Source organism: Argiope bruennichi, chromosome 3 (genome assembly GCF_947563725.1).
Source record: "Argiope bruennichi chromosome 3, qqArgBrue1.1, whole genome shotgun sequence".
NCBI lineage: Eukaryota > Metazoa > Arthropoda > Arachnida > Araneae > Araneidae > Argiope > Argiope bruennichi.
The window spans coordinates 51,742,667-51,758,994 of NC_079153.1; the positions used below are offsets into that span (position 1 = coordinate 51,742,667).

Genomic DNA, 16,328 nt, shown 5'->3' on the forward strand with positions numbered 1-16,328 from the left:
TTTTGAATTCCTCCTCCAAATAAAATAATTAAATAAAGCTAATTTTCTATATTTTCGGTACTAATTGTCTGGTTTGGAAGTGCTGTCTGGTTCTGGTTATATTCTATTCTTGGTAGCTAGAAGAAAGCTATCGAAGCAAACAAACATACCGTCTGCAAGGCCCAGTGAGAAGTTCAGAAAACTAACTGGCATATGTTAAACTTTATTGATAGAAATAATCTTAGCTTTAACATTAAAATATTTTCTTTGATTTTATACAGATATATATTCAGTGGGCAAAGGAAATAAAGAGAATAGGAAATTTCCGACTCGTTATTCTTTAATTTTGGTTAACTGAAACCGTTTGTAAAACTTTTTTATGTTGTTTGTCGGCTGTGGCAATAGTTTTATTTATGTTTGGTGTTGATATTCTGTTCCATTGAAGTTAAATTTAAGAATAGAATAGTAATTTTTTGTTAAAAAATGGAAAACATGGCTGATTCGCAAGATAATGCATGGCGAACTCACAGTTTCCGTCAAAATGTTAGAGCTAAAATGTAAGCTTTTCTATTGTAAATTTAATAAATAGTTTTATGATTTTTCATTTTTATGTGACCGTTTTCATTTGCTTGCATTTACAATTTAATTATTTTTACCTATCAATTCAAAAATAAAAAATATTTTAAGTCTTAAAAATATTTTAGGTTATTTATTGCATATTTTTAACTTGCATTTCAGAGTTATTTATTAATGATATACTTTGAGAACTATCAAATCCCATTTTATTCAAAAAGCATAGATTCTTTTAAAGTTTCGTGAACATTAAGGCAACTTAATGAAATAAAGGATGTTTTAGGTTAATTTTTACAAATTTTAATACTGACATCTATTTTTTTGTATGTGTTATTTTTTTTCTTAAAATAAACAACACAATATAAAATAAATTGAGTTGCAAAATGTTTGTGCGATGAATTATTTTTAATCCAAATATTATAATTCAGTCCTCATTTCTAATCTATCATATTTCGGATATTCAATCGTTTAATAAAATATAAAATTCATCTATTTTTCACATTTGAAATTGTAGATTTGAAACAGATAAATTATATTTTCGTTCTTTCTTTTTCCCCATATGCAGTCAGTGCGCTGTCAATTATTAAAGTAAATTATTTTATATTTTTTTAAAATTAATTTTGTTGTTAGTTCAAGAGAGATGGTATCATTTGTTGCACTTTAGGATCTTATTCGTTAATATTTTTTAATTTTAATTGCTGTTGTTTTAAAGAGATCAAAATTGTGATATCATATTGCTTTTCTCTCCTGTGCTTGTCATATAAGAATAATAAAGTATAATATTATTTATAAACGGAAAATGTAATAACTGTTAATGTACTTTTAACTATTGTACTAAAGCAATCTATACTTGAAAGTTACATGAATTATTTTTATTTTGTGAAACCTCAATATCTAAAAACTTCAAATGTTGATTTGAAAAAAATATGCTAATTTGATATTAGCCAGCAATAATATTTTTGCTTTATAAATAATATGTACAAAAACATGGAAATTTAAACTTATTAACCTTTCATTGTTTCTAATAAATTTTGATTGTAGTTTATAAGTAAGAATATTTATATAACATATGAAATCTGATCACTGAAAATTGGATTTTCTTTCAAAAAGATTTAGCAAAAAATACATAGTAAAATCAATTTTATAAAAAAAGTTTTATAATATTATAATTTTTTTCAGTTTGATTTCTTATATTTTAAAATCTAAATCTGTGTATTGATATTGCTCTCTTCAGCTAAATAGTTACCTATTTTAAAGATTAAATTCAAATTCCTGAAATTTAAATATAAATGTTATTCTGAAAATTAATTTTTACAGACATTTTGCATAAAATACTTGAGCAATAACTTATCATGGAAAATTTATGTAGAATGTTATACTGATATAAATTCATTATATTTTAGTGAAGAAGCTATTAGACAGTCCGGTAATCCTACAACAAAAAGTGTTGGAGAAATGGAAAATCATGTATTTCAGAAAGCTAAAACAAGAGTTTGTATAATTCTTTCTTTCCCATTTTTCTAAGGAATTTTTTACAAGTTCAATGTTTTTAATGTCTGTCTTTCATGTTTGGCCATTATCTTTAATTCTTTGACTTGATATTACATTAAACTTTATTATAATAGATGCATTATTAATTGTTAATAATTATTTTGGACCAAGATTAATAATTCCTTTTGATAAATATTTATTCTTAACAGAAAATTGTTGCAATCAAATATTGAAGCTGTGTGACTATTTTACATTATTTTGTGTCAGAAATAGTAGTTGTTTATTTTTATTGTCCATAGGTTTACTTGGCAATTTCCATATTATGTCAGGCTCCTTTATACATAATGCAGCCATTTTGGGGATATCTCTTTTTTTTGTCTTGTTGTCTCTTGTTCTAACTCAGAGGCTATAAAAATAAATAATTTTTGAATTATCTATATTTAAGGCATATTTAGCATAATAAGAATTAGTTCCTTATTTAAAAAAGTGATGAATAATTAATCAAATAATAATTAACTGTATATCAAAGATTTCTCAACATTCATAATTGCTCCCAGTATGATAAACAAAAATAATTTTGAATAGAAGAAAGATATTAATAGTTCAAATTGTATTTTTGCTTCTTCCTACCAAATTTATTTAATTAACTGAAATCTAAATCATGCCATATATATATATATATATATATATATATATATATATATATATATATATATATATATATATACTATTGAGCTTGTTTTTATTATTATTGCTTGTTTAGTAGAATTTAAGATTCTGAATGATAAAAATGTTGCTGAATAAAGGGAAGAGGCATTACTTTATAGTAGAAATAAAAGTAAAGATTATTTATGAACTGATTACACATTCTGGTAGCAGTTTTAACTTTAAAATTTTTAAGTCATGTTCCTAGTATTTTAATTCATTAAAATTTAAAGAAAAATTTTGCAGTGGAATTTCACAATCACAACTTAAATCTGTATTGAACAAATATTAATGAATAATGAATGTATATTATATTAATGAATCTGGCATAGATAGTCTTCGACCATATAGTGTGTTAAAGTGGATATTATTTTAAGAACACGTAATAGTAAAAATTTCACAAATTAAAATTAAATTAAGATGTAAATTAAAGAAATTTTAACATAAATTTCTTTAATTTATGTTGAAAAATTGTTATGAAAGAAATCTGCATCTGATTTGTTTAACTATGGGATTTTACTTTTTTAAAAAGAAAACATGAATTTCAGAAGGTAAAATATGAGCTTTCAATTTAATCTTTAGATGTATATTGCTTATCATTTCAATTAAAAAAAATTTTTAAATATTTTTAGAGATATTGTTACTTTTGTTTTTCCTTAAATCTGTATCCTCACTTCAAAGTTCTTATCAGTAGTTTCATTCACTCTCAATTTTTTTTATTGTCTTCAAATGATTAAATTTCTGTAATGGAAAATGCTGAATCAAATAATCTTTCTGAGGTCTAATCTATAATATCTCATTTTCATATAATATTTCAAATCTCAATGTGCATATTCTTATAAGTTAAGTAATTTTTCTTAGCTTAAGTTTTGATAAGATTGATATAAAAATATATTTTTCATTGCTTCCCTTTATGCAAGCTTTTCTTATTGTAAGTTAATAGTAGATAATGAATGTTAATTTAACTGTTTTGTTGAAAATTCTAACTTTGGTCATTAATAATTTTTTTATTGTTTGTAAGAATAGATTGTGAAAGAAATTGTATAGAAAAAGTATTAATATTTTATCAAACATTTTTTATGTTAGACATACCTATACTTATGCATTTGTTAAAACAGATGTTTTAAGGTATATGCATTATACGTATTTAATACAATGTATTAAAAATGTCATGAAAATAAAATTATTTATAATAATGTTAATTTTCTAATATTGAAGTTTTTATTGTTTTTTGAATTCATTGAACAAATAATAGAATCTATTATGATAAAAGTAAGAAATTTAAGACTATTGTGATACTGAAAATTATTATTTCTTTAATAGTTTGATATAAAGAATGAGATATAGTTTAATGGAATATTGGAAAATTGGCTTACTGCCCAGATAACATTTGAATATCTAATTAGGGTTTTTTTTACTATTAGGTCATATAACATAACTTTCTTGCATAACAAAGTAGAGCAATCATAAGCTATTTAAATTAATATGGAATTATGCTTTAATCTTAATGCACTGCAAATTTTTATATCATCAAAAATGTGCTGATAGCAAATGCTGCATTCATGTTAATTACTTATCATTTAATTTAAAATTAGTATGCACTTTATAATTGTCTTCCATTGAAATATTATTTGAAGCTGTGCATAGAATTTAATTAAAGAAAAAAACATTTAAGCTCAATTTGATTTGCTGTTTAATCAATAATTATAGTTCATTTGGCATTTACTAATGTTTATTTTCCTTTCTTATATAGGAAGAATATTTGGGATATGTGGCCCGTTTAATAATTCATGTGCGAGAAATGAGTGAGTAAAATTTCTTTGTTATGAATAATGACTTTTATTTTTGTCCTGATTTCAGGACATAGGTTAAGTTGTAATGTATGGATTTTAGTTTGAATGTATGTGTGTCTTGTCTAAATAATTGCCATTATTAATACTTTAGCTAGGAAGTTTCTTCTGCTATTTAATTAGATGACAGTTTTAGAAAGATGTTGTAGTGATTTAACTAACTTGGAACAGGATGTTTATGGATTGAAGATTTCTGAATTGAATTGTGATTTGTGAATGATTTAAATTTTGCTTACTAGCTGAAAAATGTGGTTATTAGTTGCAGAAACTATGGACAAGTCAGAAGGTTAACATCAAATAAAAACTTTTCAATCTTTTTTTATTATTAGTAGAGTACTTTTAGCATAGTATTTATACACATTTCTTTTTTATTCTCCTCTCCTCCTTTATGTTTTGTGAAGTTAAATGAGGATTAAAAATATATTAATTAAATATTCCATCTAATAAAGGAAATTCTAGTGTTTTATTTCTTTATATTTTGAAGATTCTTCGAAGTATCTTTTTACATTAATAGATAATGAATCTTTTTTACTATTTGTGAGGGGGAAATCTACTCTTGTACATTTTCAGATTCTAATTCGGTTAGCTTCATCTTTTCCGTTTATTGACATGCTTCTCTGTGTCAAATATCTTTGTGAATCTCTTTAGAATTGCATAATTATTTCCTGCTTATTATCAACTACCTTTTACTTTGTCCAAATTTCTGTTCTTTTGGGTGTTTATGCAGGAAAAATGTTGTAATGATGTGTTGCTAAGCAGTGTATTCAAAGATGTGCATTTCAGTATTTGTCTTATATAGACAATTATTTAGATTACTTGATTTAAAGAGTATTTTTGATTGGAATCTTTATCCTCCTTGTTTGTTTATGTATGTGAATGTGCAATTTATTTTAATTTTTTTTATCAGATCTTTTATATTATAAAAATAGTATGCTGTTTGATATATAATTAATCAATTTTTGTGATTGAGATTAGGCACTTAATTTTTATTAAAGAGGACTGGGATAGCCTGGTTGGTTGGGCGTTGGAGTCGTGTCCCTTGGGTTGCAAGTTCGAACCTCGTTGACCGAAGACTCTCCGTGTGGTGGCTGGCACACTGTCGCGGTCAAAAGTCCTCCATGTCAAGAGTAATAGCACTGGGGTTACTGGATCAGGGGTGATCGTTCTCTGTTTCAGGTGTGGATGAATGAATGAAATGCATGAATGAAGTCCGCCCAGTAAAAAGGGTTGTGACGTTTGTGTAGCTAAGTCATACTCTTGGCCCTAGATGGCGCTACTGAAAAAAGAAGAGACACATAAAATCACTGACTTTTAAAGTCAGTGGTCTTATCAAGTGGAAAGTGCCATTGGAAACAACATTTTTATTAAAGTTCAGAAATTTTATTATTTTCTTCTTCAAGTTAATAAAATTAAATTTCAATAATTCTGATACTTTCTTCAAAATTATCATGTTCATGTAATTTTATCTAAAGATTTAAAAAAGTAATGTTTTATGATCACATTCTTTAAAAAAGAAAATATTGAAAGTTTCTAATTTAAAATTATGAACAGATAGGATGATTTAAAACAGTTTAAAGTCAGCTTTCATTCGATATTTTTTACAGTATGATTTAAAAGCTTTTAATCTCAGAATTTAATATGTGATAAAAAAAATCAAGCAGTCTTCATGCATTTCTTTTTTATTGTTTTAATTAAAATCAAAATAGCATGGAGCATATCCAAATATTAGGTTTTATTTATTTAACCATAAAAATAATGAAATTTTTTTTTTTCATAATTTAAAACTTATTATTAAGAAGTGGACTAATTAGTATTAGAAGGTACAGATATTTGAAAATTTAATCTTTATTTAACTGTATAATTTAAATTTGTCTCAAGCAGTGCAACATTGTTTGTCTTTTCTAACAGAATTTTTATTCATGTATTGTTTTAATTTCATAGGTTTTGCCTTGTTTGCGTTCCAAACTGTTCATTTATTCCTAATGCTAATGCATTGGCATTATTCTGCCTCCAATTTCTTATGATGAATAGGCTTTTAAAAGGGGTTTCTGAGATGTTTTTTTATGTGTATAGGTGTCTCGTTTTTATCTTGTTTAGCAGTTTTTAATATAGAATTAGAATATCAGTATAACTCAAAAGATATTAGTCAAAGGAGGGGAAAAAATTAAGTTATTAACTTGTTTCTAGACATCAATAAATGAGGAATCTATCATTTAAAAAAAAAAAATTGGAAATGTTTTTATTTTGAACAGTATTTCTTAAAGTAAATGAATAAAGTCCATTTTGAATTGAATTATTTGTATAAATCAAATTCCTTACATTGAATTAAATAAAATTTATGCAAAAGGCAATTTTACAGTGAAAAGGCAGAGACTTAAAAAGGTTTTTGCAAAATCAATTTAAAAATATCTATTTTTTTATTTTAATTTGATTACATGTTACTGCAATGAGTAAACAAATATGACATGATGACATGAATAATCTAAACATTTTTGATATTGCCTCTGGAATGATTAAGAACATGCATTTTTAAATAAACATATATTGTTTGACTTTTTTGTTTGTTTCTATGCTGTAATTGAAACTATCAATCCGCTGAACATGTGAAAGAATTTTAGCTTATGTTATATTTTCTTGATAAAAATAATATGCTTAGTTGAATTTTTATAAAATTGCTCAAGCAATTTTGAAAAGAAATAAAAACTCTCTCTCTCTGATTTGTTACTATATAGTCAATCAGAGATATTTGTATAATTGTTAGCTGTGTTTCTTTCTCATTTAAATATGTGACTGAAATTTTTTTCATTATTTTGAAAAAGAGATTTAAAAGTGGAGACATAAATGGAATAATCCAGCACATTGTAAACTATATATATATATATATAATATTAAATTGTGCTGTCATATCTGTAAATTATCTTTTTCTCGTTTGCAAAGTCTATTCATGATCATGTTATCCACGTCAAGTTCAGCGCAACAGTTCAGTTTCAGAATCTATTCTGCATCTTGTTAAAAGATAATGGATAGTATACATTTTAATGTTAGATGACTTGTGCAATTGTAATTGTCACAGATCGACATTGTATATGAATTGATTCCATTATTGCAGGTTATCAATCTTATTTGATTTTTAATTGTTTAGGATGGTGATATATTAGCGGATATGGATTTATTGCTTAACTGGCTGTCAAATTTGATAAAACTCTAAAAATTGATGCTGATATAAAACTGTCTAAAAAAAAAGAGGAGATATTTTAAAATATTAGAAAAGTCATTTGAAAATGCTTCAGAGATCTGTATTTTATTTTCCATACCTTCTGAGCTCCAATTTAGAAAGCTTGTAACCTGTTTGTTACTAGCACCTTCCTTTCATTTTCCTTGGGAGTTGACAATTTTTTTTTCAGATTAAAAAAAAGAAGAAGAAAATTGATTTGCATTATATGACATAATGAAGTGTATTGAAAATTGAAAGAGGCATATAATCATTGATTCTTTGAAATTTAGAATCAATGATTATGTGCCTATCTCTGCATTGGAGAAAATCCTACTTCAATAAAATGTGCTTCTATATTATACTGAATTTCTCATGAACAGTTGCAGAACATACAGTTTTAAGCTGAAAGAATGATTGTTGAAACAGACTGTATTGGCAATGTTAGAAACACTGAATCACAAAAAACATTTTGGGAATCTAAAACGAGTATATATTTGAAAATGAAGGACAAGTAATAATTAATAGAAATGAATTGAAAATAATTTTTTATAGTACTTAAATTTAAATATCGTTTTTGTGATCTAAGGCATTTTTTTCCATAAATGTTGAAGAACCAGAAAGAATTTTAAAAAACTGCCATGGCTCTAATATTATTTCACATAGTCTTTGGAGGGGCTGAGGATGGAAAACTAGATTTCAAACAAAACAATTTCGTAAAAAATATTAATAAATGTATTTTTATATAAAAAGTTGTAAAAATTTGGAAATTATGTGCTGAAAGTTTATTATTTTATTTTTAGAATGGGGAAGTAGGAAGTTTCATTTATATTCATATATGATACATTATTTATATTTGTATTTATTTATATTTTATTTATTTTATTATATTCAGAGCATGAACTATGTATTTTAACATTTGAAAAAATTCTAGGACAATATATGAATTGTAATAAGCTATATTTAGCTACTTTAATTTCAATATATAATACAAATTTAATACAATAGTCATGTAAGAATCAAGACTTTTTATAAAATTATCTTTCAATTGAAAGCTGAACACAAATAAAGGATTACATTTTTTGGTAATTTCACATAATTCTAATAAATAGCATTCAATAGTGTATTGAATAGATAGAGCATCAATACATAAGTAAAACAATATAGTATTCAATAGTATAAGCTATTTTTAACTATACCATAAAATTTCTCCTTGATAAAATTTATTCCTTCATATTTCATTTTATTGTACAGCCACAGCTGCATGAATTTTTATTAAAAATTAGTAAGGAATACAAAAAAGGGGATATTAAAGCAAATTTCAAACTAACGTTTTTATTAAAATTATTTATTTAAAATACTTAATTGTATGAATAAAATGTTATAAGTTTCTTAACTAAGTAGTTAACTACTTAATGTTAAAGAAAATGCAAATTATTAGTGTTTAAAATATTAATTTCATTAAATATTGTTTAAAATATTCATCATTATTTTATTTTTATTTATTTATTTATTTTTGCTTAATTAATGCTAATCTTATGGATATGGAATTATATTACTCTTAAATAAGATTTATATAAAAGAATGATTCAAAAAAAGTTAAACTTATCATTTAAAAAAATATATGCCTTATAATTTAATGATTTTATCTGCAATTCTAGGAATAGATCGCTGGATGCATTACCGTTATTATTGAAAATCAGATTCTTAAAAAAACATTCAAATGGTATAAAGTTTGAAATACTGAATTACCATTATTACTGAAAATGAAATTCTTAAAATAATATTGAGCTGACAACAAAGCTTTAAAGCACTATTTTATTTTCCTTCTTGTTTTTGGAAATTTCTTTTGATGCTTATAGATTTTAATATTTTTACAAAATTGTATTCTAAACCTCAAATAAAACATTATTGATTTTCATCACTGCTTATTATTTCTTGCTTTTACTCTTTATTTTCCTATCATTATAATACTTAATATTTTATTACTATTCTTAATTTTTTGCTTGTTTTTTTTTTTTTTTTTTGAAAATCATATTTGATGCAAAATAAGAATTTATTCTTTAAGTAGTAGTAATTATATTCAATCGATTTCTAAAAACCTGATCATATATTGGATTAGTGAAATCTTATTTTTCTATCAGTTATAATTATTTAATCAATTTGATCTTATTTTCTTATTTCAGCTTTTTTAACATAAATTACACTGATTTTCATGCAGCTCCTAGTCGGATGTTCATTTTAAAATTACTGGTAAACACTAACATTATTGTTATATTTGCTTCTGAACAGTGTCAGGAAGCTACCAATGTTCAGATGATATCTGAAGCTTAAGAATTAATTTTTCAAATTTCATTCTAATAATATTTTACTAAAAGATAATTCTGCAATTTTTAATTATATAAAATGATTCTAATACAAGTTTTAACTATGGAATGTATGTTTTAATTGAAAGAAGTTGTATTCCTACTCATTTGTATGAAATAATAGGAAAACTCCATATTATTTAAAACTAAATTGAAACGATATAAAAAGTTTATTTTTAAAATCTAATGAATTACTATGTTTTTCAATGGATTTATTCTCATTATATGCTTGTGTATGAATTAAAATTAATATATATTATATTAGTAAATCAATGTGAAATTTTTGCACATTTATTTCCCTCTCCCAATCGTTTTTTTAATTGTTCAGTAAAATGTATAGATAAGAAGACCATGACTACTAATTAATTTGAATATATTTACAGCATTTCCTTGTGCATAATATTTAATGTCAAAATGCATACAGTAGTCTTGAATTTTTTGTTTGTTCAGATAACTGATACAGAAATTTTAATTGATTTAAAGAACTCTTAAGAAGGCTACAAAATGTATTTATGTATTTACTATTTAGCTTAATAAATTTATGTATTTAGCTTAATAAATTTGAAAAATAGGTGTAAGAGAACTGTGCATCCATGATGTTTGTTGTATTTATAAAAATAACTGTGGAAAATTTTCATAGAACACAGTATATTTATATATTTAAGATTAATAGCAAAGAAAAGTTCACCAGCTCAAGCCACTGATCCAGCTTCAATATTATTTATCCCCATATGAAACTCAAGATTATTGGGGTGGGGGTCCTCTTCAGATTCCCTCAAGTCCTACAACTGTGCCAATTTCACTACTTTTTATTGCATATGAAAACTCTAGATTGATATATCACCAATGATAACCTATCATTCACCACCACCCTCCCCCATTTTCAAGAGATATTGCTGAATAAAATTTTGGCAAATCCTTAAGTCCCAACAATTTTGCCACTTCACAAATACAGCGAACTAATCAATTATAGTAATATTGTAATATAATTCAAAATATGAATTTCTTTTGTTGTGATAATATATATTTCCTTGAAGTGGATTGACATAACTAATTTGATACTGTTTATCTGATGGGTCAACAGATAATCACTGAAAGTGGGTAGCTTTATTATTAATACTCAATTTTTAAGATACCATAAACAGGCTACAGGTTTGTTCCAAGTCAACTCAACACACTCTTTGAACTCATCTCACATTTTCATAAAATTTGGCATAGGTGTACTATTCGTGTAGAGTTGGGAAAATATAGGATTTCTTCCAAGTGTGTAAACTTTGTTTTAAATAACAACAATAAAAAAAAAATTAAAAAAATTTCAAAATCCATCAACAAAAAGTTTTTTAGTTGTTCTAGCAATTTTTCGGATTAAAATAAAATAAAATAAAAACTAGATGAGGTATTGTTTTACAGCAGTTTTTTATGCATTTTCTTGTAATATACTACAAACTATGGATTAGTTTGCAAAAATGCTTGTCAAAACTTTCAATAAAAGTTTTATTTTTTTCTAAAAGTATACAGGTTTTAAAATTTTCCATGAATAATTAGTATTTGGAAAAATATAAATTTGGAATAATGATAGTTAATTATTAAAAAAAGCAATATAAACTGAGTCATATAATTCATTAATTCTTTGTTTTCAGCCTAATAATACAAAAGGGTTAATATTTGCGTAACTGCAATTATTCATAATTGCAAATATGAACACAAACGTAACAAAAAAAATAATGATTCCTATGTGAAGTATTTTATTAAATAGTAGGATTCATTTAAAAAGGTCACATCTGTTTGATATACTTCTTTCAAATGGAATATCTCTTCTTTTTATGAGAGCCATAGGATTAACTTTTGTCAGAATGTCAATACTAATACTCATTGCATATCTGCATTTCTTGAATATGAAAAATAATATAGATGGCCCAGATGGATGAAGAAATAAATTAATTTTTCATTTTTAATCATTTCATCAGGTGCTTCATTTTTCTGTAAAATATGACCAAACCATCAGTTAATTTCATAGGCAACCTGATATGTCTTCTATTTTAAGTTTATATGGAGATTTAAGACACTTCATTTTTCCAATTCTGCAGACCATCTTATAGTTTTTTTCGCCAATGATTTTGATGTAGTTTTGGTATTAAATGCATTCTATTGCTATATTCTTTGGCTAGTCAATACTTGATCAAGGTGACCTATCAAAAACAATTCTCATTCAGCATATTTCTCTTTGGTTGAGTAGACAAAGTTTATTTTCGTAATATTTTCAATTACAAATTCAAAAAGCTGTTTTTGGATCTTAAATTTAATTTTCATTTGGCCTTTGTAAATTAGAGTTAAGTTGCCAGTTTCTTTATAAAACTCACAAATTTTTTCTATGTGTTGTGACCGAAAAGTGCTACTCTCTTTTCACATTAAAACCTTCTTTGTGAAAGCAGAGATTTAAATAGCTTTTCCTATTTTTTATATTGGATGACAGACTCATTTGAAAAATAAACATTTTTGTTTGGAAGTTTTTAAAATTTTGAATGCAGAAGTACTCTTGTGCCAGTGCTCTATGTATACCTTTTGAATACTGCATTTATTTGTTGTAACATTTTAATTTCTAAAGTTTTATTAACTTTCATAAAAGTAAAGTTAAAAAGTGATCATTGTAATTTAATAATAATTGTTAAAATAATTGTTGAAATTTAAGATAATAAAAGTTTTTAAGCTAAGTATTGCCAGAAAAATTTTTTATGATTTAAATTGTTTTAGACTCATTGCAGCATTCTTCCTTTTAAATTAGTATTCATATTTATTTTCACAGAAGTGTAAAAATTAACCTTTTTATATTTTTCAGCTGAAAATAGAGAATTAATGAAATACAAAACTCAGTTAATTCATTCTTGTTTTATTTTTATAATCAACCTATCATCCCAAATTGATATTTTACCAGGTGATTTATAATAATGCTGATATTTATGGAATTAATTTTAATATATATTCTTTTTGAGAAAACTAAAATTTTTATTTAGATTTTGGCAAAATGTTTTGTTTATTATTATTATAGTTATATTTATATCGAATATCATTAAACAAAAACTTTTATAAATGTTTTATCTAATAACCTTTTATAGCCTTTTGCTACCAGTTGGTTTGTCAGAGATATTAGTTATATTTAATTTCAGCTAAACTGTTTAGATAAAATTTCATGTCCGAGATTCCATCAAATTGCCAGACATTAAAGGGCCGCGGTGGCCTGGTGGTAAGGTCTCAGCTTCGGAACCGGAGGGTTTGAAGTTCGTGACCCGATTCCACCGAAGAACCGTCGTATAAGGGGGTCAGTTGCACGTTAAATCCGTCATGACCAAACGTCATCCCGCTGGTGTGGTGTGGAAAGGGGGGGCCAGCTCAGGTGTCGTCCTCGTCATCTGACCGCGGTTCAAAATTACGAGGTCCGTCCCAAAATAGCCCTAGTATTGCTTCAAACGGGACGTTAATGTAATCAAACCAAACCAAGCCAGACATTAAAGCTGTGTTATTTTAAGTCTTGTATTTGTACTTTCATTGTACTATGAACTTTTCTAATGGATGCACCAGTTCCATGACATCGCATGGATTATTATGTCCGTTCATCTCTAAATTGATTCAGTTGATCGTAATTTCTATTTTTTTTTTTTTTTAATTTGTCCTATAAGTTACATAGATATTAAATAGGATCCATTTTTAGCTTTCATCAGTGACTGAAAATCTCGCGATCAAATATTTGATGATGCAATGGAAGTGGTTCCGATTTCATTCACAACAATGAATATGTATTTGAGAAATATACTTAAAAAATATGTTTAAAAGTTAATTAAATCTAGACTAAATATTTTTACTGCAACTAAATTGGTATCATTGAAAGGATGATATTTTGGACTTTAACATGGTATAAAAATTATTTTTGTTCGGAATATTTTCGGAAATCATTGCGGAAAAACGCCGAAATTCATCTATGGTTTTAATTAAATAAAGTTATAAATAAAATTTTCAAAAAAAAAAATACATACCTGTCAAAAATTTAAGATTGACATACCTGTAAAAAATTTGATATTTTTTATAAATCTATAGGAAAAGTACACCTGCGCCAAACTTTATGGAAATCCTAGATAGTAATTCTAAAGTTTTGTTTTAAAATTGTATTGCAACGACTTATTTATTTGTTGCAAAGTTATGGAGATATGCTACAGATAATTCAGTATGCAATGTACATTATGTTGCATTGGTCTAAAAACATGCGACTAAATTATATTGAGAAAGAACGCTCGTTTCTTTGGGCTCATTTATTCCTAGATTGTCGATTTACCACAATATTTTTGCTATAAATTTTACATAATTTAAAATTACTTATGAAATGAGCTTATAATTTTTTTTTTTTTATCGCCCGCTTACTTAAAATTACCACTTCATTGATCGCTTTGTTTCAGTTTGTAAAAATTTATTATTTAAAAATGCTTGTATAGATATTTAAAAAACCGGTCTTCAGAGGATTAACGTATTGTTTAAAAAACATTGTTAATGATTGTATCTATTGGTGACAAATTACAGATCCGTGTTAATGCGATGAATAAATTATGACCTCGATAAAAATCAAAGCAGATAAAGGGGAGACAAAATTGAGAATTAAGATACCACATGATATAGGTCGACATATTAAACTCTTGTGCCGTTTCACTTAGCATGGTCACTTGCGTGATGAACCAGCATAAGAAGAAATTGAGTACGAGAGTCAAATTAATTTTATCGATGTGTTTTCGAAAAGACCTGATTCTTTTATCTGAATATCTTTTGTAAAACTTGCACCCAAGGCTCTGTGAATGAATGGAACTAGCGTACATAGCTTTGAAAACTAATTAGTGAAGAAACCGATAACTGTGAACTTTCAGAACGAATTTATTATTCTTTCCTATTCAGTGATAATTTAATTCGAAACTATTAATAGCTATATTGTTGTCTATACAAACTATTGATAGGATCTAATAGTTGCCATACCCGACAGAGGAAAGCAATAGATATTATTTGAAATATATTGCATATCCGCTTTCTTCGTAAAATGAATTGAATATTCTGAACTCTGTTTAAGAGTGCAAAAGTGGGAATGGTAATTATTTTTTCTTTTTTTTTCTACAGCAACATAGTAATTGGTAATGAAGTACCTTCATTCCATAAAAAAATCTGGAATTTTGAAAAGGTGCTCAAACCGTTCCACATTTTTCCGAACTGGTCGGTTTCGTTTAGTCATCCTTTCTTTGTTTGTATTCAATTAAATATGCAAATTTATAACTTTAATTTGTCATATTGTTAAATAATTCGTATTTTTTTCCTAGGGAGTTTTAATTTGCTATGATGTTTTCGACTTCTGACTAGAGACAGAAAACGTGAAACAAAATCATTTTTATTAACTTATCGATGTTGTAATGTGTAAATTATTTGCGGGTAATGCACTTTTTTCCTCCCTACCAAGCACTTTCGTCCTTTCCATTATTGAATTGTCTGGTTACTAAAAATATCTACTAAGCAATATTTTTCCTAATGCTTCGATTTCTTTCATTGGTTTTTTGACCATAATAAGAGCTTTTACTATATTCCCTTTTAACATCAAGATAAAGTATTTCACTTCGTAATTCAAAAGAATGCTATAGCCTCTAAAATTCATGAAGTTATTTGGAGATTTAAATTTTCTACGTCTTATTGCCATCTTTCTGTTATAACTATTGCTATACATGTTAGTTACTGTCTGTTCTCAGACACAGAAATCCTTCGTGATTTTGTTGGTGCGCCAAGAAGTGTTTGATTTTACCAAAAGTTGGAGTCAGAGATATTTTCATTTTATTTAGCAGATAATAAATCCAGATTTCTATTGGGATTAGGAGGCTTAACAACCGCCGATATTTCTCAAAATTAAACTGACCATGTGAGCAATAAATTTCAAATTAAAACTAGAAGTTGTACATAAACTAGTCATGTTTATAAAATTCCGAATAAATATAAAAATGCATGATTTATAATGACCAATGGAAAAAACTGAAGGAAAAAACATTTAATTGAATGAAGATCAAGGAATTCTGGGAATGCTCTCATCATACTCACTGTGTATTATCCCCCCTACGGAGTAAAAATCGTCCCAAAGTATAT

The 16,328-nt window shown here is 25.9% G+C and overlaps 1 protein-coding gene across 1 annotated transcript in view; it reads left to right on the plus strand.

The window, feature by feature from the left end:
• Window positions 1–380: 380 nt before the first annotated feature.
• The window catches only part of LOC129963100 (mediator of RNA polymerase II transcription subunit 15-like), a 98,935-nt gene continuing 82,987 nt past the window's right edge, over window positions 381–16,328 (plus strand). Inside the window, exons 1-3 of the mRNA XM_056077160.1 lie at window positions 381–536; window positions 1,956–2,043; window positions 4,502–4,553. Of these exons, the coding sequence (XP_055933135.1) occupies window positions 463–536; window positions 1,956–2,043; window positions 4,502–4,553 (214 nt within the window). The 5' untranslated portion in view covers window positions 381–462. The remainder of the gene's footprint in view (window positions 537–1,955; window positions 2,044–4,501; window positions 4,554–16,328) is intronic.